Here is a 24,223-nt window from a genome sequence, read left to right as displayed (position 1 = left end):
TCGTCCTTTTTAAATGTTATTTTTGTTTTGCCTTTTTATGATGTGTATACCACCATCTGAGTGATTCATGTTCATATGTTTTTGTCTCCAGTTCTGAGGTGATGTCCCAGACAGTTAATCGTAACGGAAAGGGCAATGTTGTTGGAAGAGACGCGGCGGACAGAGAGAAGGAGAAGAGCCCGGGTGTCAGGCAATAGACACCCAATAGACAGACGGACACAGACTGAGCATGAATAAAATGCAGAGCACTATGGCAGGACGATCCTTCACACTTCATTGCGTTTATAAACTCCACATCTCCCTGGCTATAAAGAATTATTTTCACAGATTTGTAACAGTGGGATGACTGGTACTTGCAGGACTAAAATCAAAACAGGTTTCCTCCTGGTTATTTACTGACTATAAAACGTGGATGATTGAATACAAAGGGGAGACAGACTGGTTATCCATCTAAATTTAATCTGAGGCCTTCATTTGGCAGCTAATGTTTTTGTTGTACAAATATGCATGCTTCCCCACTGTTATTGACTTATATTTTGACTTCATTGGATGGTATTATAATCTCTGGTGGTATTATATTCAGCCATTAAACACTTAATCTCTTAATTATGTACCTGTTTCCTCTCATAACAACACTAAGAAACCCAATACTGGTTATGATTCAGATGAAACAGTAAATGAAGAACACCTTGATAGCGGGAGGGTTCAGACGGTAGAGTGGGTTGCCCATTAAATCCAGGGTTGGTGGTTCAATCTCCGGCTCCTCTTGTTCACTATCCGAAGGGTCCTTTGGCAAAACACTGAACCTCAAGTTGCTCTCGATGGCGGTGTCGCCATTCGTGTGTGTTTGTGTGTGTGTGTGAGAAACAGTGAAATTGCAAAGGTAAGACGGTGCTACAGAAGTGCAGACCATTTCGTGTTGAACTGTGTTTTTCTATTGATTTGGCCACATGTGTCAATCTCTATTTGTTCATATGAGCTCTTTCTCTGTTGCGAACTGAACCCGCACTCCTGAGTGTCAACCCGCTGATTTCCAGGGACTTCAACACAAATACCGGTTGAGATGTCGAGAAGTTTGGAGGCAACATGAGCAGCGTGCGCGTGTATCCGTAAGTGTTGCGGGGTCGCGCGCGGGCGCGCGCGAGAGAGAGAGGCTGTGATTTGCTACTCTTTGGTCACGTGACTCGACATCCGCTCTGTGACTGTTGCCGTTTGGCAGCCATGGTAACGAACTTTAAAAGTTGGAAGAATGGCCTCGAGCAAGAAGAAGCTTTTCTCCTCCGAAGTGAATCAGAGGTCACTAAAATGTACCGTGTCCTTGGACATCCAGGCAGTAAGTGCGTTTTAATGCTGCTGCTTTTGGCTCAAAACCCAGAAACGGACCTGGTGCGTTGTGGAGCTAGCTTACGTCCTCTTCCTTCAGCCAAACATTTGATAACTGCCGAGACAGCTAACCAGCTAATGCTACCTGTCGTAATTTAACACACAGCAGGTGAAAGGGTTTAAATATTGTCAGATAGATGTTAACTTAATTTACTCAAATAGTTCACCGTAAATGCGTCATCCTAAATCCTCGTGAACTTTAATCAGCAGCGTTACCGCTGATGCTGAACAAAGATTGACTTCATTGAGCTGATGAGGAAGATGTGACATTAAACATTTAACCGGAATAAAGTCTTTTCGTGTCTTTAACGCAGTTGTGTTTGTTTGTGAGGGAAAACGCTAACATACTTAGTAAACCCGTATTTTGAAATGCAAATTGTATTATTACAAAATAGTACCTTTTTTTTTCTGCTTTCTCCGTTACTTGAGTCATTAACTAACACAAATGTCTCTGATCATCTAAATATTGAGCCACAAGGCTCAAATGTCTGTAAAGCCCAGTTAAATTGAAGCAACTTGGAGTTTACTGATTATTTTTGATGCTCTTTGATCTGTGGGTCGGATTTTAAATTAATTATCCTGTTTGATAGATGTAAAAAATGGAAAATGTGGAGGATGTGGCTCGTATAGTTGATATTTTCATTGTTGTTGTTGTTTTTTTTTACTATAAATTGTACATTATGTCCATGATGTCTGCTCCATTTTAAAACATGATGTACTATTCTCTTAACAGCAGCTGCATGTTTAAGGCTGATAGTAATGGGGAAAAAAAAAAATCCAACCATCAGGGACTAAAACAGCAGCATGTTTGATGTGTTACTTTGCTTGTGTGCAGATCACGTGCCCAGGAGTGCTCCTTTCTAAGAAGAATGATATCTACCTCAGTGTGTGCATCATGGGCCAGTACAAGAAGACCCCCTGTTTGCCCCCGGTCTTCCCTTTACTCTTCCAACACAAAATGTTTTTTGCTATGGTGAGAATAATGCAATTTATTACAGAAATAAAGCAGGCCTCCCCGGCTGCGACGCTAGATTGCCATCTGTTTGTGGCTGTCTCTTTCAGACTTACCAAGAGAGATGGTGGGGAGACTACAGGCTTTATGTCACAACCCTTGAGCGTATGCCCGACATAGTAACATCTACTGATTGTACTTTTACCTGCATTGGAATAATCATAGAACGTGTCCATCATAGTGTTGTTTTCTTCTATTCAAATCCTAATGCACATGTTTATGCTTTTTGTTCTTGCTTTGGTGCACACAGTACTTTTGGGGGGGGGGCAACATTTTTTTAAAGGTAGCCATCGTTTTTCGCCCAAAGTGCAAATTTTTTAATTAATTAAAGATTTTCGAACCAGCAATCCGCCAGTTTGAACATTGACACCTCAACTCCAATAAAAGGTGCCTTCTTTTCTCAGTGGCAGCGTTAGATACTGGCCTGTCTGCCTGATCTTGTTATAAGTATTGATTTGCTTTGTCTGTACTCTGTCTGTTTGACCAGACTTTCCCTGGCGTTGTTGACCCTGCTGATGTAGCTGACCTCCTCGAAGGTAAACGGCCGTCTGGGATTTGCTTCCTCATCTCTTAGTCCTGAATCCTATCCGATGCAAGCTTATAGGCTATTAGCTGAGATACCGATCATTAGCTCACAGTCTGTTTATGCTTTCCTTCCTCTTAGCTGACACAACATCTTTTGAGCTGATTCAGTTGGTGCCTCCAGGTACGCTTTCTGATGATGCCATATGGGCAAGTTAAGTCTCCACTGTATGCAGTCTTTACACTGCAAAAAACAGACCTTTAACATGGATTGTGTGTATGTGTGTGTTCCTGGTTTTTTTGTGTCTATGTATGGTTTTTAGAAGGTGACATCTTGGCGACGATGAATGAGAACACCAGAGATTTCCTGTACCCTGGTCCCAGACTGAGGTCCAGAGCAGGAGCGACAGAAAGAGAAACACTGATGAAAAGATCCTCCAGCTTTCCTGTAAGCTGTTTTCCCTACATTCCTCTTATTTCTTTTTTTTCCAAAACAAACATTATTAGACCTCAAATAATTACACGAGTTCTCTAATTACAAGAATGCTCCAAAGAGTTAACGTAAGAGTAAAAAAAAACGTCTTTGCTGAGTGTGACCAATAAAACCCATTTATCAAGCCACTTATTTCTAATTACAGCAAAATGTCAATTTAAAAGTATCTTTCTCGTGATCCCACGATTGATCACACGTGTGGTCAGAGAAGGAATATCCAGTCAGAGATATGGATTTATCCCACACCTTCTATATTGTACTAGCCTGGTGTTACCTTCACCGTGTGACTATACGGGTTTGGACACGCTTCACTGGGGATTGTTTCCAGTCGGTGCGTCCTAATGGGCGTCGCCCTCGGGTTCATTTTAAACCAGTGGAGCAGCCTTTAACCAAATGGTGTTGATCACCATATGACATGCGTTGTACAACGGAACTCGCCAAGCTGTAAACAACAGAGACTGACCTGGTAAATTACCTTTTCAGATTTAAAAAAATGATTTTTGGCATTGTTCTTGCTCCAGCTTCGATTCCTTAATTTGCTGGCATCGCTACAACTGTTCGTATCGTTTCATGTAGCTCTACCGCCGTATATATACATATATATATATATATATATATATATATATATATATATATATATGTGTATATATTAACCTCGTATTACAGACTTCTGCCTTTTATTTTCTTTAAGTAGTTTTAGGGTCATTAAAGCCATCTTCTTTCTCACTGACTGACCTATATTTCAGCTTGTTCTAACTCTTCATCAAATCTATATGATGTTCATAGAGAGAGGAGTTGAACAAGGTTTGATTGCACAGCATGAGTTTGTAATTTGTAAATTTGTGAAATTAACAAAAATTGCATTTATTGGTAATATGTAATAACAAAATGTAAAAAAAAAAACAAGTATAGACAATTAACATGCATGGGAAATAAGTTGGAATGAATCAGTGGCAGATTTTATTCTTTTGAACCCTGATAAATGCTTAAAAAAAATTTGTGGGATAATAAAATAAATTGTTCAAATCAAATGCAAATAATAGGCAAAAGCTGTGCTATATTTAATCATACTGCTTTATTTGATGTGTTTGTCATCATGACCAGGGGTATCTTTTAAGATCTCACAGAAAACAGAAAAGTTTGTACAACTTTAGCAGTCATTGAAGTTGTACGAAATTTGTTCTTAACTTTTCGAGTGAAACTGAAGGATTTTCACGTTTATCTTTCACTTGCGTCTAAAATATGTTGGATAAGTATGGTTGCAGATGTAACGCATGTATTTCACGGCTGTAAAGGTGCTAATGAATTCGTTAAAGTGGGGAGGGTGTTCCTGTCTGTCCATACATCGATTTACATATCACAAATTGTGCTCACCATGCGATCCAGCATGATTGGCACCAATATTACACGTGTCATTCATTGACTGGAAGGATTGTTGCTTCCTCTAAGTGAGCCTCCTCCGTATCTCAGTTCCTCCTCGCCTGTGCACATGACAGGCAGGTACACTTCCAAGATACCCAATTCAAAAGCTCTGTCTTGTCTTAGACAAAGTATTTTCTTCAGAAAAGATGGCACTTTTCCTTATGCAGCTGTCAACTGCCCTAGCAATAAACACAAGAAAAATAAACTGCAAACTTCCTGTCTTTTAAGTCACTCCTCATCTCATCTCTTGTACTCTTCCTCCTCCTCTTCTTATATCATCTCTTTCTCTCTCCACCTCCTCCCGCTTTCATTCCTTCATCTCGCCGTGTCTGCGGGTTGCTTTTCTGTCCTCCCCTTGTCCTCCGAGGCACTAACTGGCATATTTAAATGTCTTTAAACACCATTCCCTTCACTGTTGCTTTTATGTGTTTGTGTTTGGGGGCCTACATAGCAATTTAGATGTCTCTCTCCAAATGCCATATTATTTAAACATCACTGGAGCCTTTCTATTTTCTGCAATTTGTTTTTCTCAACACAGGCCTAGATTGAAGATTTATGGTTGTAAATTGGTGTTCCAAGCAGTGCTGTTATCTGCCCCTTTGTCTGCTCCTCCCTGTTAAAGGTTTGTTCTCTTGTCCGTCTCCCTCCAGGGAATCTCCCCTAAAGTGGATTTTACCACGACATCAGTCATAGAAGAGAGTGACGGGAGGGACAGCTGGGCTGCTTCACCTGTAAGTGTGTCCCTTTATTACATCTCATAGGTGTGCGCATACACACACACACACACACACACACACACACACACACACACACGGGGTGTCACATTTCAAATGACCTGTCTCCTTGTTTGCTCTTGATTTGTCTGCCTTATAACTCTTGTTAACATGTAAGACACTTTGAAAGAGCTGCCTGACAAACACTCAGCGTCCGTGTGCGAGTGTTGACCACAGCTAGAAACGTGAGGATTGATCTCTGGAGGGCTCTAATGAGCGGTATCGCTCGCCATCACATTTGTCTGTTTCCACTGTACATACCCACCTTCTATTGTTGCCATGGCTACTGCATCTATCTATCCATACTGGCAGTGTTTCAAGGGTATCTGTTCTCTCCTTGTGAATGTAATTACAGAGAAGCAGATTGGTGATGCTGATAGTGACGCTTCTCTCACATGTCTGACGAGATGGGAGTTTGCACAGATCCAGTCAGTCAGTCTCTTGTTTTACATTGAGTGTCCAGTGGTGGGTCACCTGTATCTCCTCTGCTCCTCCTTGTGGATTTTAAAGGCTGACTGTACTCCTCAAGTACATTAAATGACATTTAACTTTTTTTTAAGAATTTTATTCTACAATGGGCACTCCCAAGTTTTGTTTCATGACATGTACCCATCCACTGTTGCAATCTGAAACTTTTGAATATATTGATAGATTGATGCCAAAAAAAAGATAAAAACTTCTTTGACAAATTCTTTGCTGTCAAATTCTCAGGTTTGAAGATTTTAAAATATTCGTTGTCGTGTGTAATAGTTAATTATATATTTTTAATGTTTACTGCCAGAGTTAATCATCAACAAAAGCACTTTCATGACATCACCTATGGCTACAGGAAATTGTGATGGACAATTGTTGCTATTTTTAGGGACATTTTACCGACCAAAAAGTAAATTTAGTGAAATAATTTGTAGAACAATGAAAACATTTACTATATATTTACCAATAAATGAAAATATCCTCTCTTCTATGGTCTTATGGGACTCTGCTCGCACATGTGCAGTGTGTGTGTGTGTGCACGAGTTATTTCAGCAGAATAATGCTCCACTAGGTGGACTGGAAAAGAGTGTTCCTTAAAAAAACAGGATGAATGAAAATCTTTCACAAATAGTCCTGTTAGTAACATATGATCCATCACACAGCGGTTGGCATGTTGTGCCAAAATCACTACCATGCATTTCCCAGGTGCGGTAACCTACGCTAAGCTATTTGTTTAAATGTGATGTCACTGACAGCGAAGCAGATTGTCAGTGTTCTCGTGGCCCCTCAGGGGGATGTCTGGATCAGAGCACCGCTGTGGCTGTCAGACACTAGAATTTCTCCATTTCCTCTCTCCTAATGGATCCTCAGCGCAGGCATTTCCCTGACTACCTGCCCACCCAGCTGACAAACTATGTCCCGCTCTAACAGAGATTTAGAACTGTGGCGACTTCCTCAAAACCTCTGAAACTGCACTGATAAATAAACACTCAGTGTCTTGCGCTGTGTTCAGATTGTCCACTTGTCAACTGCATGGACTTTATAGAGGGCACATGGACAATCAGAACACAGCATTACTGATTTGTGGCCATTTTCTTGCGCTATAAGTTTTCATCCGAATTCCCCTTGATGATCATGTTACAGATTACGCCAGGTTAGAGTCCGCGTGTTACCGTTGTCATTGTGAACACGTTAGCTTTAAGGATGCATCAGCGTGCCGGAGTTAGCGTTTTGCTCAACGCACCACTGTGCAGCATTACACAGCCACTAGCATAGCTGGAGATTATTAACCTTATAATTTATCAACATCCCAGTTTCTGTTGGAGTGTGTCTTTATCACACAAAACCAACAGTGGAAATCTCAGCTAATCGCATCAGACAAGCCTTCGCCACTCAGCTGGTATCAGGAAAACATGACTCACTCTCGGTGTCTGTCCACCAGCGAAGAAGAGACACGAGGGCTGAAGGAAGTCAGAGATGGTGGGAGATTCGGGGAAGAGCGCACACTCGTCTTAATTCCATTAAATCTGATCTTTCTCAAATGGCAGCCTGGATGAAGATTTGTTCATCATTTAGGTTCTCTTAAAAATAGTTTTAATGTTGTGTGATTTCCCTAATTAGCATTTAGATTATCTTATTATTTTATTATTTTACAGCCAGGCAGTGCCTCTTTATCATATTAGACTGGAGATGGCCATCAAATGCAATTAACATTTTATCTTAACTTATTTATCCCCGGTTGGCATTACCTGCAGGAAGTGAGATATTGCATTGGAGAATGATGTTAGTGGCCATTAGAATTATTGAAGCAATTCTGCCGAGGTTGTCTCCGTGGCAGTGCCGACTGAGAGGGCCGGCGTTGTTGTAACACTTAAGCTGAATGATTTAGCTAATGGTTTAATGGTTTTGTCCAGGGAGAGCAAGTCTGTGTCAAGAGTGGAAGCAGGCGCCTTAATGGCTAAAATGACTGATGCCTCCGCGATGGAATAGATGGCGGTCTACGGAGAAATGCTCGAATGTTGTGTGTCACCTTAAAAATAGGAAACATGACAGTTGCTCAACGTGTTCCAACAACATGTGAACATTTTTCTCCTTTCTCTCTTTCCCTCTCTTCCCCTGCACCGCAGACGGGCCGTCTTTCTCCAGCGAGGCCATCTTTAACCCTGTCTCCGGCAGCCAGTGGGCATTTTTCCAAAACGGATAACAGGAAGTGTGTCTCTTTGAAAGGTGGGAAGGAAAAGCTAAACGTCGAGGCCAGAATTACAAACTCTGCGCCGTCATCAAGATCCAGACGCTCGCCCCTTTCATCCCCGTCTGGCTGCAGTCCACGAAAAAACAAGGAGGAACGCAAACGCAGCGCGACCAGAGACTCTGGCTACCAGCAGTCCACAGTTTCCTCAAGGGCACGAGTCCTGTCCCCTTACACCCACCGCAGGATGTGCCAGCTCTCTGAGGACGCCAGGCAGAGGCTCAGCCACCTGCAGCTGGGGCCCCACAACTTTAGGAAAGAGACCGCGAGCCAGCCGCCTTTCCTGGTTTGTAAACATTCGCCGTATTCCTCAACGATTGCAGACAGATGACAACCTCGTGATGCGATGGTTTGTTTAACGCCAACAGTACACGTGTTCAGTGCACAGGGGTTACACGATTAATGGGATCCTGAGTTGATGTGGTTCAAAACCTCAGAGGGAACTTCCCAAAATGTACCTTTTTAATCTAGCGGGCAGATTAAGTGGAGGGCATAATAACAGAGCAGTGTTAATCTTTTTACCTGAGCCGTTAATGGATTTTTTTTTTTACGTCACGAAAGTGTTTCTGTATGTGTGCGTGGAATTTTGCCCGTTATCCACACCGAGGGACTCGGGCACGCTTTAATAGCACACATCCTGCATTTAGGATGGGGCGCTCTTTATTTATTGACAATTTCATTATGGCCGTATCACTGCTATCAGACATTTGCATATAAAAGGGAATTTTTCTGATCACACAGCTGTGGGGAATATATACAGTCGATGAACAAGAACAACACAGCCTCCAGTCCTCCAGTCCCCCCACCCCCCCCGCCCCCTCCCGCCCCCGCTCCACAATATTTCTCTTTCTTCATTTACATCAAATCTAATCCTCAGGTATGAATATCACAATTCACCCGCATGCTGTTATTAAAAGAAATGATTAGGGAGGGGCTGTTTGTTTTTGTCCCGCACATGAAAGGGATTTATGAGAATACACTGGGAATTGTATTAAAGACAGGAGCATGCTTGTCCGCCTCTGGATTTCCTGGGGGAATCTTCTCTCAACAATTAACCCTGGTAATTGAGAGTCAAGCTGCAATTAACAAATAGATACCTAATGAAGTAGTTTAGCCCCATGGTGAATGCATTATCAGCACACGATTCAGAGCCTCAGCCCCTGGTTTGTGTGCAGAGGGAAGCACATTCCTATAAATAATCTACAAATAAATAATCTTCTTAGACATAGGTTGTTCTGAAAAATGTTTGTCTTTGTTTTCTTTAAGCCTTATTGTGATTTTCTCTGGGAAATGACTTGGGGCTGAGATGACAAATTAACAGTAAGCTTTTACTTTATTCTGCACAAACAGAAAGAAATGAAGGATTGATTGTGATTAATGTATTCTGGTTATTTCGTTCACGCAACGCACCAGACGAAACATTTGTCTGTTTTTGTTGTGGCATTTCTTCTTTGAAGTCAGTAAATTGTGGGATTGATTAATGAGTTCAGGGATACTGTTGAAATGTGAAGAATGAAACCTCCTCACTGCAGCTCTGTGCAGGTGTTTTACTGTGTATGGACAATAATTCAGACTGTAACAGTAAGTTAATTACACCGTTTAACAGCTATTCTTTTTGTATTGTGCGTTATGGCAGGTGCCTCGGTGCAGTAGTGTCTCTGGGATGGAAACACCTTCCTCCCCAGCGCCGGCTGGTAGCGCACATCGACGCTCCGTCAGCCTCTCAGCTGACCACATAGGTAGCTCTTAGAAACACACACAAACTTAATACACGTGCTGTTTGCTGCAGAAATAACTTGTTGTCAAGTTTGTTTGGACAAAACCGTGAGCCAGTTAGGATTTCATGAATAAACTCGATGTCAAAGTGTCTCCGTGCCTTCAGTAACATCTTCATGACAACATCACGTAACAGTCTTCCAGATGAATAATAATGCGTTTGTTGAACTTGTTTAGAGGATATCAGGAGATCTTCTATTCATTCAGTCACAACCAGTTTCATCGGTGTGTTAAACAGTTGACAAGTGCACACGGATGTACCTTTGTACGTTTGGTTTATGGGGTTACACTTACACCTGTTTATATTTCAGAATTAAACTATAGTCTTATTTGAAGAAGATACTCCAGATGTCAGGCAGTCCAAAAGCTACTCTGAATGCTTTGTTTTTGTCCTCGTAGATTCTTCTCTCCTCGGGAGTTACAGACCAAAAACAGCCAGAGTAAGTTGAATTATTATATTTCAAACCGGAAATACAACGAGCTACTGTTCTCGTACAACGGGACATCAGAGCAGTAGATGCAGGTACTCTGATATTAATAGATTACACTTTCATTTTAGTTATGTTGTTAGACTATCAGATGGTTAGGACAGTAATTTCCTAGTATACTGTATTCATGGACAATAACATTGTCTGACTGCGTTTTCCTTCTGGAGATACAATTAGTGCCCTTAATATTGTCAACTTTAAATGAAATAATGAAGCAAATTTAAACATGAACTCAACAACAAACAGTGTAGACCTTATTTCTGAGGTGTGTCGTGATCATTTCTTGGTTTTAAATTATATCCACTAGTAAAACGCCTCATCGAACTCATAAACCCAATTGCCCTGTGACCCTTTATAGGTGGAATCCGATTTTGTGAGAGTCCAGTCGCCTCTACGGACCCCATCCAGACATGAACCCCCCATCAAAAGCCCTGAGAGAGGTTCCGCCTCAGCTCAGGCCAACCGGGCTGCGTCAAACCCCAGGAGTCCTTTACATGTCGGCAGCCAGTCCTTCAGAGAGAGGTAAAAGCCTCGAAAATGTTTTCAATTTTGCCAAACCTTTTAAATGTTTAAGTGAACGGATGCGTCAAATTCAAGACTTGTGTGCCTCAATTTTACAAGAACACGATGACCAAAAATCTGCGTCCTCTGGAGGAATTGGAGACGGATGGTTTCTCTAATGTTTTAGTCTCTGTTAATGACCAAAAAAATAGTTTGGGAAATTATTTGCGGACATGTTGAAGCTTGACCTACATATCGTTTACTTAAATATGCAGCGAAATAAAATGAAAAACAAATTGTCATCAGAGTAACGCTCATAAAACATGACGTGTCCTTCCTGACGATTCGTAGAGAGGCCCTGTATGTAGAGTTCCTTGAAAGTCAAGACAAAGTGCCAGAAATAAGAAGCAGCAGTTAATAGCAAGCGCGCGTGTTTATAACTCAGAGTTTCGGCCTGTGGTAAAGTGTTATATCTTCAGATACTTATCAGCAAAACACTGTAAGGATCACCTCTGAGCCCCGAGTTCGGCTTTTCCGGCCGCAAAACAATCTGATCGTCCTCATACTCGCACCAAAGCAGCAGTGAACATAATCCTCTTTATTTGTGGTGTTTGCCCTGAATTTATCCTGATCCATCTGTGTAAACCGCTCGTGTTTGCTCAAAAGATCTTAAAAGCAAAAGAGACACCTGTATGAGTTTCCAATTACAGTCGACAGCAAATATATGGAAATCCCATGAGATGTTAGTCATACGCTGCTGTTGCTGTGTGTGTGTGTGTGTGTGTGTGTGTGTGTGTGTGCGTGCGTGCGTGTGTGCGTGTGTGTACACATACACATCCAATCTTTAATTTTGATCACACTCGACAGGCAGGATGAATTCCCCTCCACCTTTTAAATTACAGAAGCTGATGTCTTGTCATGTTTGTTCATTACTGAGAGAGAAAGCAGAGAGAAGGGAAAACAAAGAGAAAAATGGTATTGATTTGTGTTTCAGCTTGAGACTGATGCATTTGACCCGACACACAGTTTAATACATTCAGAGAGACCTCGTCATCGATCTCGGCAGCTGCGAGTTGAACACGCCGACGGGGCCCGATGTTCCGTTTTTGTTTGTTTGTTTTGTTTTGTTTTGTTTCGGCTTCCCTTTTCCCCCTTCCCGTTTTGCTCAGTCCGCGAGTAAACATTAAAATCAATGGACAATCTTGAACTGCAAAGTAAATTGCGGGAAATGGATGATACTTTTCTCTCCGTCGGAAACGCAACAGGATTCGCTGGGTGGGAGATTAGAAGTGGGTGTTTGTAGATTCCCTCCGACAGGGAGAGGGGCACGTCTTACCATGAGCCTTTGATGTATAAAGAGAATGACAGATGCCAGTAACAACGTTTGCCCCCTCTTAAGCCCCGAAGTCTCAGTCTATTCATGTCTCTGGATGATTTGTCCTTGATGACTTTTTGAAGCAGGTAGTGAGTTTATCTGATTACAGATGAAAAGCTTCCGTTGCCACACTGCGAGCCGGGCCGAGACACCAGCCAGCCTGTCAGTCATCACCCCTCCGCTACCGACAAATAGACGTGGATGAGAGACAGTGCTGGAATTTATTCTTGTCAGTGCAATCTGTTACTCCGTAACTGCCTGTGGCCAACTTGCAGACACACTGATGAAACGCGTCTGCGCCGCCGGTTGAAATGTACAGTCGGTCGTGTCGTTTGTGAAATTACTTTTTTCTGCATCAAAATTTGAATGTAGAGCAGCCAAAATCAAAATGAATGTTTAGACGGAGGAAGCACTGTCAATTTAAAATGTAGCCTATAAACATGGCGCAGCTGAAGTGTGTGTCGGCCTGGGCTCTACGCTCACATCTTGTGTTTGGTTACAGCACAGACTAGTGGACAGAAGTCGTACCTGTCAGAAAGTCCAGCAGTAAATCTGTAAGATTAGATGAATTAGAGTAATCCGAATTAGAATTAGAATTCATCTTTTCATTTTCTTTTTTTTTTTTTGGTGTCAAAATGTCAAATAATGTCTCCTTCCAGCAACTTTAATATGTTTTTCAGTATTTTATATCGTTGTTAACTTCACACCTTTGTTGCCACACAAGTCATTTAAAGATGTCACCTTGGCCAAATGTGATGGGCATTTTTCATCCTTTTCGGACTTAATGGACTAAAGCTTTTTGTCTCGTGAGCGCTTAAAACAAATTAATATCTATTTACCTACATAAATGAGGGCGGTCACGATCATGGAATTTTGATGAATTGTCATACAAATAATTGTTATTAACGATTCATTTTGTGTTGATTTCACGCCACTGTGCCTAATCGTAGCTTGATAATACACCTTATGAAGAAGAAGAAGAGCCATTTATTGGCATCAAACGTCGGAACATACAAGTAAAAAATAGTTTTCTGTTTGTCTTTCAGGCTTTGTAAACAAAAATTGCACTGGGCAGATATGACATGACAAAATACATACTATTGAAATATATAAAGAAACTCCTGATAATGACAGGTACCGATAATCTAAATAAATGCTGTACAGCGGTGGCGGCGCTGATTTTCCACTTACGGGCAATTAAACCACCAGGATGAGAGGGAGGCGCGACGAGATGATGTCATTAAAAGAGCGCCAGTCAAACCTCTGACGGGGGAAAACGACGTGAAAATAGAGATGGAAATATGATATTTCTGCTAGTTTGATTCAGCTGTTTTTAATACAGAGGAATGAACATGATTTCAACGATTCTGCAAAAATGATTGTGGTCAGCTCCAATAAATGCAATCAGTCCATTCTGTAATAGTCATGACGGGCCTAACATAAACAGAGTTAAAAGAAATGATCATAGCAAATATTAAGATGAAAGGAAACAAAAAAAACTAAGCGTCGCTTGTATGACCGAAATATTTTTCTTTTGCTCACTACTTACGTTAACGGATTTATCTTGTGGTGCTTTGCAGGTCTGTTTGCTCTAATTGACAAAAGCTTTATGTCAAACCAACTTCAGGTTCCTGTTGCTGAAAACTCGCGTGATAAAGTAGTCTGTGGATTTAAAACCTGACATTTCTTTGTGTTTGTGTTCCTCAGACTTCGGACCAGTCCATCCCACTGGGAGGAGATCCACAGCCGAGTCCAGAGGCTTTTGCAGACGCACAAAACTAACTGGGACCACCGAGTTAACCTTTAACCTGCTGACCTGACTACAAAGTGACCAAATAACTAAAACGTTACACCACTCACAACCTGTAAATAATTGACATCACAGTTAAAGGCAGTAATTCTACAAGCTGCTCCGAGTCCAGATTCTGAAACCTGCAGTATGTCGGAGTTGCACAGATCCAGACGCCAACGAGCCTTAACCTCCGGATGATTTTATCACTCCGAGTCAAACCAGTTCTCACACGTGTATCTTAATTTATCTCCCTTTCATGTCCATTTAAATTTCAAAACCTCCCCAGCACGCACTGTTTGTCGTCGTTACCCTTTGAAAAGGCAGGAAATTTGCAGGGGTTACGTTCAAAAAGCGTAGCAGCAGCGCTTCCCTCCCACCCGTCAGCTGGGCTGTATTTTAAAATGCCCCGATGGTGAAACCAAACTGAGACGCTGTCTAATTTCTCTAAAGCCGTGTGTGAAATTGGCTCGGGTATAAAGAAGCAACATGTTTTGTGTGTGTGTGTGTGTGTGTGTGTGTGTGTGTGTGTGTGTGTGTGTGTGTGTGTGTGTGTGGGAAGGAGACATAGTGAATGTAAGCTGCAGCTGTTAAGGGCTCATCTCTCACAACACAAAAGAGAGACAAGAAGGTAGCCAAGAGCCACCGTTGGGAGCCAGGAGCTACGAGACACTGAAGAGATTTGAGGGAGGGAGCGGAGGAACAAAAGTAATCCCGAGTGAAAGAGCCGGAGACACAAAAGAGATTTAGCCTCGACAGAAATGAAGACGTTCAGTTTCGTAGTTCTACGCCGAAACGTCTTCCGACGCCGAAAATCAGAACTGTGTGTTTGTGTTTGACACGGAGGTCGTCTGCACGTCACTCTTCATTAGCGGCGATAAAAGATGGAATTCGGCTCGTACGGCAATGTGAAGCCGTTTCAAGCTCTTCACCGCCACGCTTAAAGATTAGTTTATTTTGAGTGCTGCTAAATATAGATGTTGTCTGGTGTAAGAGGGAACAGGTGATTGACTGTATGGTGTGCACTTTGACGAAATGTACAGCTACGATCGAAATAATGGTATAAAAAAAAAAAAAAATTCCTTACATCTTCTATAGATCTATTCTGAGGAAAATGTGTCATTGTTTACTGTGTGACAGATTGTGCTGCTCAACAAGTTACAGTGATAAGTGTTCAAGTCTTAACAAAGGTGTTTCCTTCAACATCGGCTGGTAATAAGGTTGTTTTTATAAGATTTTTTATTTTATTTTATGCAAGTTGTGTTTTTTGATATATAACCTCAGAATAACAAACTGTAAACCATAACATGACAGTATATTTTGATAGGCAATGATTCTGATATTGTAAGTCCTGCTGCAGGACAAGCTTTAAGTTCACATTATGAACAATAAGGAGTATTTGTGAGAATTATCACAAACAGTCAGATAAAAAAATATTTTAATGTTGCTTTGACATACTGTATTTTTAGAAATGATTACTGTGCAGCTAAATGTTACACAAACAAAATTACAGGTCGGTATGAATTATATAATTATTGTTTTTTTTAATTATTGTGGCAAATATAAGCCTGTTCAGATAACTTTACAGACTAATGACTTGGATTATTCAGTCGGTCTCCTCATCTATAGACATGTAAAGGTTTCATTTAATTGTTTTTAAATTCTAAAATATGATTTCAGATCCGATCTTTAACCGCACACACACACACACACACACACACACACAGTGTTCATATAACTGCAAAATTCCTAATTATGAAAAGCCTCTCAGTTCAGTGTTCTTTATATCAAGTGTTCAGATTCACTTCTTGCGGAACTTGTTCTTCTTCTTGTTCCTCTTGCCGGCTCCCTGCGCTGCTTTCTCCGTCACGATCTGCTGGTACCTCTTCTTGTTGTTGCTGCGGAGAGAACAAAAAGGTGCATTTGATGCGTGTGTTTTTTAAAGGTATCTACGAGCAATAAACATGTGACCCCTAACATCCACTGGATTCATCTTATTCACTGCTTATTCATCTTACAAGAAATATTACTGAATGAAAACATCCGTTTAAGCACGGACAGGAAGTCCTTTAAGTAGAAATATGAACCGCTTCCATGAGAGACTATCTGATACAACCTGAAGCTTGAGATCATGAGCTGACTTTGTGGCGAGATTTTTTTTTTTTTTTTTTTTTTTTTTTATCCCTTTAATGCTTTCTGATCAATGACGCACAATCGTAGGCTTACAAAATAAAGTAGAATTTGTATTGTTAAATAAAAAGCAGCAAGTTTAAAATGTCCATTTGAGTAATTGAGAATTCCCAAATTTACATATCAAGTAAAAACAAATCGTCCAGCGTGCGTACAGTCCGGCCGAGTTGTCGCCGCTTTTGAAATATTGTCAGTGGATGATGAAGCCATGGCAGAGATGTGATGTAATAAAACCACATGCAGTGATACGGTTTGCCTTCGTTTCTGGAGATATTAACTTACTGTCTGAACTCCGCATCAGCCAGCAGCTCCTCCACCATGGTTCTCTTCCTCTGCTTCTTGGGAACACGGGAATGATAGAAGTCGACTGCGCTGTCCACCACCGTGCCAACCTGGATCACACACACATCAGAGAACATTAAAGTCACAGATTGATGTTGGTCATCCAAACGGCAACCCTTTACAAGAACTGTTGTATGGTCACAAATAAAGATCCACTACCACGATTATAAAGAGGGAGGAGCAGAAGACTGACGCAACTGACCTGAAAGTATTTGGGAAAGCCTTCTCTGTCATTCTTCTTGTAGAATCTTTTGGGATCCATGGATCCTCTCATCTTCAGGACTTGGAGGTCTCCTTTCAGCTCCTGAGACATCTCTGGGGCCTTCATATTGAACCAACCGTCTCCTGTAGATTTCTCCCTCTCCGCCTGGGGGGGGAAAAACAACGACTTCAGTTATTTCAAAAGCGTCGGAAGCACAGATTTGGAATTTGATGACTTCAGTTGTCATTTCTGGTCACGTTTGAGCACGTGTCATAACTGACTGCGCAAAGGAAGTCATTAAAGTGATACAACTTCAGCAGGTCGTCGTGTCTTGAGAATCTGCAAATCAAAAGCATGGCTTTGTAAAACTTACTCTGTGCTTCAACTTTACGGCTCGTTTGGATTCGCTGTACGGCGGCACGGCATCCTTCTTTTCAAAGTCTGGTGTAATGACGCTCTTCTTCATCACCTGCGGACAACGACACACTCTTATCCACACTCCACTACTCCAAAATAAAAATTAAAAAAAAAGGTCAAAGGCAAAAAGAACAGGAGAGAAACCATGAAGAACACCATCTCGGGTGTTATTGGATTTACTCGTCCTTGCATAACTATGAAGATCATTATTCATTCCGCATCGCAGATCACCTTCAAAAAGGAAAAACAAAAAAAAAAATCAATCGCTTATTTACCTCATCTTGCATCTTCTTTTCCTTCAGTTTCAGCAGTGAATCGGAGACGGGTTTTGATTTGCTGCCATCAAAACTGATGTATAACCCCAAGAGCTCCTTCCCTCTGATGCCGGGGTCAATACGGCTGGACATCTCTTTCCTGAAATAAATAGGCACAGGAGGAAATTCCTCAGGAGCAGCAGTCATCTCTCATTTCTCACCTCTGCACAGTTATAATAAAGTAGAACGATGTGTCCAGAGAGTGCGGCACTGCAGTCTGCATGCTGCATTTATTTTCATTATTAACAAATAATTCCACCGGAAGATCAAAACCAAAAACCGAACTGATTCTACCAACACGTTTTGTCGAAAACAATTGATCTCTCGTATTATTAAAAACAATTTAATGATTCCCGGGGACATGTTCCTTCATTATAACCAACTATTTACTATTTATATTTACTCTTTATTTCAAATCGGTCCGTCCTACTGCCAGAAGTACTCAATAAAGCACCAAATGTGTATTAATGCGCAGCTGAAAATAGTCCCCAACATGTGCTGTATTTACTGTGACTGGGTAAGAGTTCCTGAAACCTGCAATGTCCAGCTGTTTGAGGATATTATTCAGCGTTTGGTCACTCGTTCCACTGATAGAAAGACTTAAGTTGAGCGCTATTTATTTGCGACCCAAAATCCTTCGAGATTCGTGACTTCAAAATGCCACAAACGGGGCTGGACCCCGAGATGGACCCTCATCGCTGGTGTTGGGCTTTTAAAACAAACGTTCAATGTTTTGGGCGATACGCTTTTGTCTGCCGTACTTAAAAAGTTATATTAGAAGGCCAACTCCACTCTGTAAAGGTGGAGCCGGGAGGTGGTTCGTGTAACTTCGCCTCCAGAATGGAAACGGTCAGCCTGGCCATGTTTGAAGGTAAAAAAACAAAAACAAAAAAAAAAACACAATCCACTTCCCAGCCGCTGAACTAACACGAACGTGGTTGGTTTAAACCGTATAAAATCCAAACGTAAAAGCAACTTGTGGTTTTGTGGGGGGGGCCCGTGTGTCGTAGTATTTCCTCGTCATCGCCGTGAGGTCACCGTGCAACCGGCAGGTAGCTCAGAAAGTCACTCTAGTTTAATGTGGCATCGAGGTGCTGCTGGTTCCCCAGTTCGAGCTCGTATGCGAAGCGAACGTGTTTGATGTACAGACACGGGCGTGAACTCCATCTTCTCGTCTGACGTCGAGCAAAGGCGGCATTTTCCAACGCGCTTGAACGGCTTCTTTGACAATAAGATAATATCGTGTAAAGCTCCTTGAATTATTTAGCCGACATGTTGCACATATTTGATCCTGAATCAAAACAACACGTCTTCATGTGTAAGAACCAAATCAGAGGCCGCCACCAATCCTCTACTTACAATTGAGGATTTCTACTGGAGAACAGGATGTCAGCGTCGTCGTCGTCGTCGTCGTCCCCCTCCTCGTCCACAAACTCCTCGTCCACAAACTCCTCGTCTTGCTCCTCCAGCTCTACTTCTGTGTTCGTGTCCTCCTCTTCCTCCCCCGGCTGCTCTCTGTAGTACTCCTCATCAACATCCTGTCCGGGCCGCGTGTCGACCATAAACAGTCCTTCCACTGATGCGGCTGCTGCCGTCGACCTGCTGGAAGGTCCTCCTCGCTCCTCCTCCGCGTGCCCCAGGTCGTCCTCGTCGGAAACTTCCCGCTCCCCCGCTTCATCAGGTTCATCTTCATCGTCGCTGCTGTCCAGCAGGCTGATTATTTTAGCATTCTGGACGACGATGTCTTTCGGTTGCCGTTCAGAGTCAGACTCTACGGTGACCTTGTGCTGCTGGCTCGATGTTGCCTGGATGAACTCCACGTGGACCTCGCTGGACTCAACCGCCCGCTGGGCGTCGCTCTTCACTCGGCTCGCCTCCATTTCCTCCTCCGCGCTGGGCTGCATTTCCACAACAGCGTCCTCATCCAGAGGCTCGTCCTCCTGCGACGGGCGGATGTCCGCGTCGGCTGCGTCCGCGGCCTCGTGCTTCTCTTCAACCTCCCCTGTGATTTCAGAGGCCTTCTCGCGTGTCGTCACGGCGACTGACTGGCAGGGCTTTACTGGCTCCGACGGTGGGAATGTTTGCTGCATCACTTCCATCTCCGAGGTCTCCCCGTCTTTATCTTCTGCAGACAGCTCCTCCTGCTGGCCTGTGACGATCACTGCGGGCTCACCAACATCTTCCGCGGTGCGACCGGCGCTGTCTGGTACCGAGGGAGACGCGTGGGAACCTTCTACCGAGAGGACGTCCGCCTCCTTCCCCTCTCTTTTTGCATCTGCCTCGCCGGACGGGCGATCGGCATCATTCGCGTCTTCCGGTTCTTCGGACGTCTGCCGCTCCTCCTCCTCCAACAGCGTGCGGTCCGCGTCCTTCGCGATCACCGTGCTTTCTAACCTGGAATCATCCGTGGAGTCGTCCTCCTCGGCCGGTCCCCAGCCGAGTTCCAAAACAACACTGCAGTCCTTGACCGAGCGCCTGGTGGCCGCGGCGCTCCGGCCGCTGCCGCTGCTCCCCGAGCCGGTGCGGCTGCTGCAGGGAGTTCCTTTGCCTCGTGAGGGCGACGGGCTGCCCGCTGGGGAACGCACCGTCGCGTCAGAGTCCGAATCCGCTGCTCTGGGACCCGTGGACCGGGTCCTGCCCGACCGACGGGTGGTCACGGAGTACGTGGGCCCGGACTCGAACCCTTCGGAGTCGCAAAACGGCGGCTCGCTCGCGTCCACGGCGACCGCTGCCGTGCCTCTCGCTGCTCTGGTCCGTCGACTTGTCCGGGAAGGAGACCGGGAACCCTCCGACGGCTCGTCCAGATGAAGCGGGATGGGGAGCCTTTCCCTCGTGGATCTCGTGGCTCTGCGCGTGGTGGACTTGGAGACTTCGGCTCCGTGGGTGCCGGACGCGCAGCTGTCGGCGTCCGAGAGCTCGGAGTCCTCCGTTTTTTGTTTGGCGGACGATCCGCCGCGGGTCGCTTTTCTCTGACTTCTGGTGACTCTCCGAGACGAGTCGACGTCTGCCGCCTCAGCGTCAGCTGCGGCGCTACCTCGAGGAACCGTCCTCCTTCTCGTGCTCCGGCGGCTGGCTTGGACGGGTTTGGATGCGGACACCGCAGAGGAGCACGACTCCACCTCCGATGGGTCCTCGTCTTCCTGACTGACCACGCGGGGCTGCCTCCCCCTCCCCCCCCTCCTGCGGCCGCTGCGCGTCACTGAGGGCTCGACGTCGGACACCGCGGAGCAGCAGGACTCCAGGTCCGACGTGTCCGCTTCGTGGACGGAGCCCACGGGCGTGGAGGGCTGCTGTGGACTGTGCAGTCTGGAAGCTCTGGTGCATCTTTTTTTCACGGCGGAGGAAGGTTCTGGAGGTCCTCCTTCGGTTCGCTCCAGCTGGCAGCGGGTCTCCGCAAGAGCACGCCGGGTCGGGCTCTCCGCTGGTTTGACGGCCCTCCTGGTCCTGCGGCCGGTGGAGGGCGTGGCCTGTGGAGGGGAAGTGAGACACCGTTAACGGAGCGGGTTTATTGTGAGATGGAAGTTAAAAAAAAAAAGGACGAGGCTGGTGACATTTGATATTTTTCTGACCGCGAACGAGTCCAGCGAAAACATGAAAACAAACCGATTGTGGTTTCGGTACTTTTCTGACTTCTCTACCGTGTTTGTGCCTCCCGGGCCTGAATCCATTACTTTCTGCTACCGTGTCCCAAATCAATACGACACGCTAAAACTACAGAACCCAACAATCAAGATAGCTTCCATGCATTTTACACCAAGAGGAGATGGAATATGACCAATTACATTTACTAATTTCCAATTTTAGGGCACTTGTATTTTGTAGTATTTCTATTTGATGCTGCTTTATACTTTCACTCCGCAACATTTCAGAAGTAAACATTGTACTTCCTACTCCACGACATTTATTTGACAGCTGTAGTTACTTCAGAAAAATATTTTGACATAACAAGCTTTCAAAATGCAGCACATTGTTATAAATGCAACCGGTGGTTTTCAATCGGTTTGGCTTCTGATGGAAAAAAAAAAAAAAGAAAAAAGATTCGTCTCTTCCTCTCGTTCGCATTGCGGCTCCGGAAAGTCTCTTTGTCAAGAAGGCTCCGAAAAGTTTCCTTTGTTTTCTGTCTTATTTGCAAGTGATTCTTTCTTGCAAGAATAAAATGCCCGATGCGTTTGATTTTGAACCGAGCCTCCCGGAGTAATTTTTCTAACAGCTTTTCTGACCTCTTCCATCAATCGGTGTGGTCGGGGGTCACATTTCAGATACCCGAGTCGCAGACACCTCCGTCAAATAGTGATTTTTCACTCTAAACTTCTCACTTGAGTTTTATTTCAATAAATGTTCAAACGATCCAATATCTCATCAAAAAAAAATCCAAGATTAGAGAAAAGGTTAAAAAAAAAAACAACTGAAAACAGATTTGTGGATCGCATTTATCTGATGATCTTGTAAATAAAACTGCACATAAAGTTCAAACTAGCTCCAATATCGACACGCCGATGACACACTGATGCTTCATTATTAATAATCTAATGATGTCATAAATACTAATATATCACTCAGAGAGGCCCAACAAGTACTTTTACTTTAACAGCAATGTGCTGCCAATTCTCCTGTAGGACTTTTACTTGTAATGGAGTATATTTATATTACTGTATTAGTACTTTACCAGAAGTAAATGATCTGAAGCTTCTTGTTGTTGTTTTTTCCACCACTGGACACCAGACTTCAATGACTTCATCAGAACTAATGGAACTTCACAAAATACGCGACACGTGTTTGTCTTCATTTCCAAAAACTGCATCGACGGCTCACTTTAATAATCAATACTAATCATATTAAAGCGTACCAGGTGGTTTGTCTGAGTGCAGTTCACTCCTCACCTCTTAACAGACCTGCCGAGAATCCACGTGTTTTATTGATCTCGGTCGCAGCTGTTATTTAGTTCTCCGGTATTGGCTCAAAATAAACTTATGACTAAAGAGTTTATGCGTAATAATAGACAGAAATGGCACGAAGGAATTAACTATATCAAGCTTCTTTTTTTTCTCTCTCTTCCACAGATTTCAACTTGATAGCAGTTTATAAATAGTTTGTAAACATTTGACATCTATTGGCAAAACAACTTCAACACTAGAAAGTATAACGGGACAGTAAAGGTCAGTAATAATGTGAATCCAGCACCTATGCGATCTATTCAATGTTACTTTTTTTTTTTTTTTTAACATCGACACGTTTACAAACTTTAAGAGAGGAGTGTTGGTTTGTGCCCACGTGAGCACCTCACCTCAGTGAAACTGGCTCGCGCAGGGCTTCCTACCGTCGCGGGTTAAAACCTTTCCGTGACCTCTGAACATCCGCGGGTTTAATTAACCTCTCACACACACACACACACACACGTACCTGGACATCAGTCAGCTGCTCCGCGTTTGTTTTAGTTGGAAAGCTCACGCGCACTCCTCTCTTGGTGGCCACCATCTTGCACGCTCGTCCTCCTCTTTCACTTCCGGCACGAAGGTTCGACTCGAGCTTGAATGAACGGAAATGACGCGCAGAGGTTACGAGCGCGCGTTTTATAGGAGAGGGCAAATGACGAATCAGCGCAGTCAAATCTGGGAACTTATTTACTACACGTGTTATCGATTGTATTTTAGGAGTGCTGGTTTGGTGACGTGCGTGTAACTTCTTTCGTGCTGCAGTTGTATGTGAACTGCATCAATTTAATATGAGTTGCGTATAAAATTCATTTGTAAAATAACGTGTCACTGTGGCTTTTAACTCAGAGAGTAGTGCAGTGAGAAATGTAGGTGTAAAAGTCACTTTAGCCAAGGCTGAAGGACCAACCAGGCATAATGGTCAACTTACCCGGGGGCCCCAAAAAGCCAGTTTCTTCAATCTACACCAGTTTTGTTCATGTGATTAGTTGCAGTTCATTGGCACCACCTAAGTACAATGTCAGTGAAGGTGTGTCCTGCGTTATATTAGCTTTTTTAATATACTTTACTTTAAAGAAATTTCCCCTCGGGGATTAATAGAGTACTATAAAATTAAAAAAATTAAAAAAATTATTGTGTTGTGGATGGACCCTGTATCTGACCTTTATTATTAAGTCTGCCAAAGTAATTGTGAGGGCAGTTCATTTGTAGGATTACTACTCAAGAGGAAAACTAAAAGCTCAATTTGAATGAAACTTGACGGAAATGTGTAGCATGGACCGGGGAAGAACTCGTTAAATTTTGGAGTATATCTGAATCACAGGGAGGATCCAAAGATTATTTTTCACTTTCTTTAACATTGCGAGATGGGGAATTTGACCCACTAAATGCCATACAGTTGAACATCCAGTAGATGGCAGTAAATGCAACTAGATGTAACTGACAAAACATAATCTAATTCAATGACATCAGCTGAAGTGAAACTTCTGGCTAGTTTCACCTCAGCTAGACAGTTCACTTCATCATTTTCAGTTCACTTCATTTTTTCTTTTAGAAGTGAAACTTCAACT

The 24,223-nt window shown here is 43.2% G+C and overlaps 3 protein-coding genes across 12 annotated transcripts in view; 2 read left to right on the top strand and 1 right to left on the bottom strand.

Annotated features, from left to right (window-relative positions):
• LOC138198793 (cytosolic carboxypeptidase 6-like) overlaps positions 1 to 1,089 on the top strand; it is a 289,794-nt gene extending 288,705 nt beyond the window's left edge. For 4 of the 8 annotated variants that reach the window (XM_069150423.1, XM_069150429.1, XM_069150421.1 and 1 more), the window contains one exon: positions 92 to 1,002. In XM_069150423.1, the coding sequence (XP_069006524.1) occupies positions 92 to 197 (106 nt within the window). In that variant the 3' untranslated portion in view covers positions 198 to 1,002. Of the gene's footprint in view, positions 1 to 91 lie in introns of all 8 variants that reach the window. The other 4 variants (XM_069150427.1, XM_069150426.1, XM_069150425.1 and 1 more) reach the window with 2 other exon arrangements.
• Positions 1,030 to 16,235, top strand: spata6 (spermatogenesis associated 6). 3 transcript variants are annotated; one of them, XM_069150438.1, is made up of 11 exons: positions 1,030 to 1,109; positions 2,219 to 2,356; positions 2,883 to 2,931; positions 3,060 to 3,101; positions 3,241 to 3,365; positions 5,483 to 5,563; positions 8,206 to 8,613; positions 9,964 to 10,066; positions 10,503 to 10,543; positions 10,950 to 11,113; positions 14,175 to 16,235. In XM_069150438.1, exons 2-11 carry the CDS (start codon positions 2,279 to 2,281, stop codon positions 14,272 to 14,274), a joined length of 1,191 nt encoding a protein of 396 aa, XP_069006539.1. In that variant the 5' UTR covers positions 1,030 to 1,109; positions 2,219 to 2,278; the 3' UTR covers positions 14,275 to 16,235. The 3 variants fall into 3 exon arrangements, with proteins under 3 accessions (XP_069006539.1, XP_069006537.1, XP_069006538.1); XM_069150436.1 differs by lacking the exon at positions 1,030 to 1,109 and adding an exon at positions 1,249 to 1,333; XM_069150437.1 differs by lacking the exons at positions 1,030 to 1,109; positions 10,503 to 10,543; positions 14,175 to 16,235 and adding an exon at positions 1,249 to 1,333 and having other exon boundaries at positions 10,950 to 11,094.
• dnttip2 (deoxynucleotidyltransferase, terminal, interacting protein 2) lies at positions 15,678 to 23,334 on the bottom strand. The gene is made up of 7 exons (XM_069150420.1): positions 23,122 to 23,334; positions 19,081 to 21,188; positions 17,683 to 17,821; positions 17,364 to 17,459; positions 16,991 to 17,155; positions 16,729 to 16,838; positions 15,678 to 16,154 (listed from the first exon to the last, which is right to left on the bottom strand). Exons 1-7 carry the CDS (start codon positions 23,194 to 23,196, stop codon positions 16,058 to 16,060), a joined length of 2,790 nt encoding a protein of 929 aa, XP_069006521.1. The 5' UTR covers positions 23,197 to 23,334; the 3' UTR covers positions 15,678 to 16,057.
• Between the last annotated feature and the right edge of the window lie 889 nt (positions 23,335 to 24,223).

Source organism: Embiotoca jacksoni, unplaced genomic scaffold (genome assembly GCF_022577435.1).
Source record: "Embiotoca jacksoni isolate LCO1_2020_lvr unplaced genomic scaffold, fEmbJac1.0.p SCAF_16, whole genome shotgun sequence".
NCBI classification, from domain to species: Eukaryota; Metazoa; Chordata; class Actinopteri; family Embiotocidae; genus Embiotoca; species Embiotoca jacksoni.
Note: the sequence above shows the minus strand (reverse complement) of the source record. Positions and strands in the feature narration are given on the sequence as shown.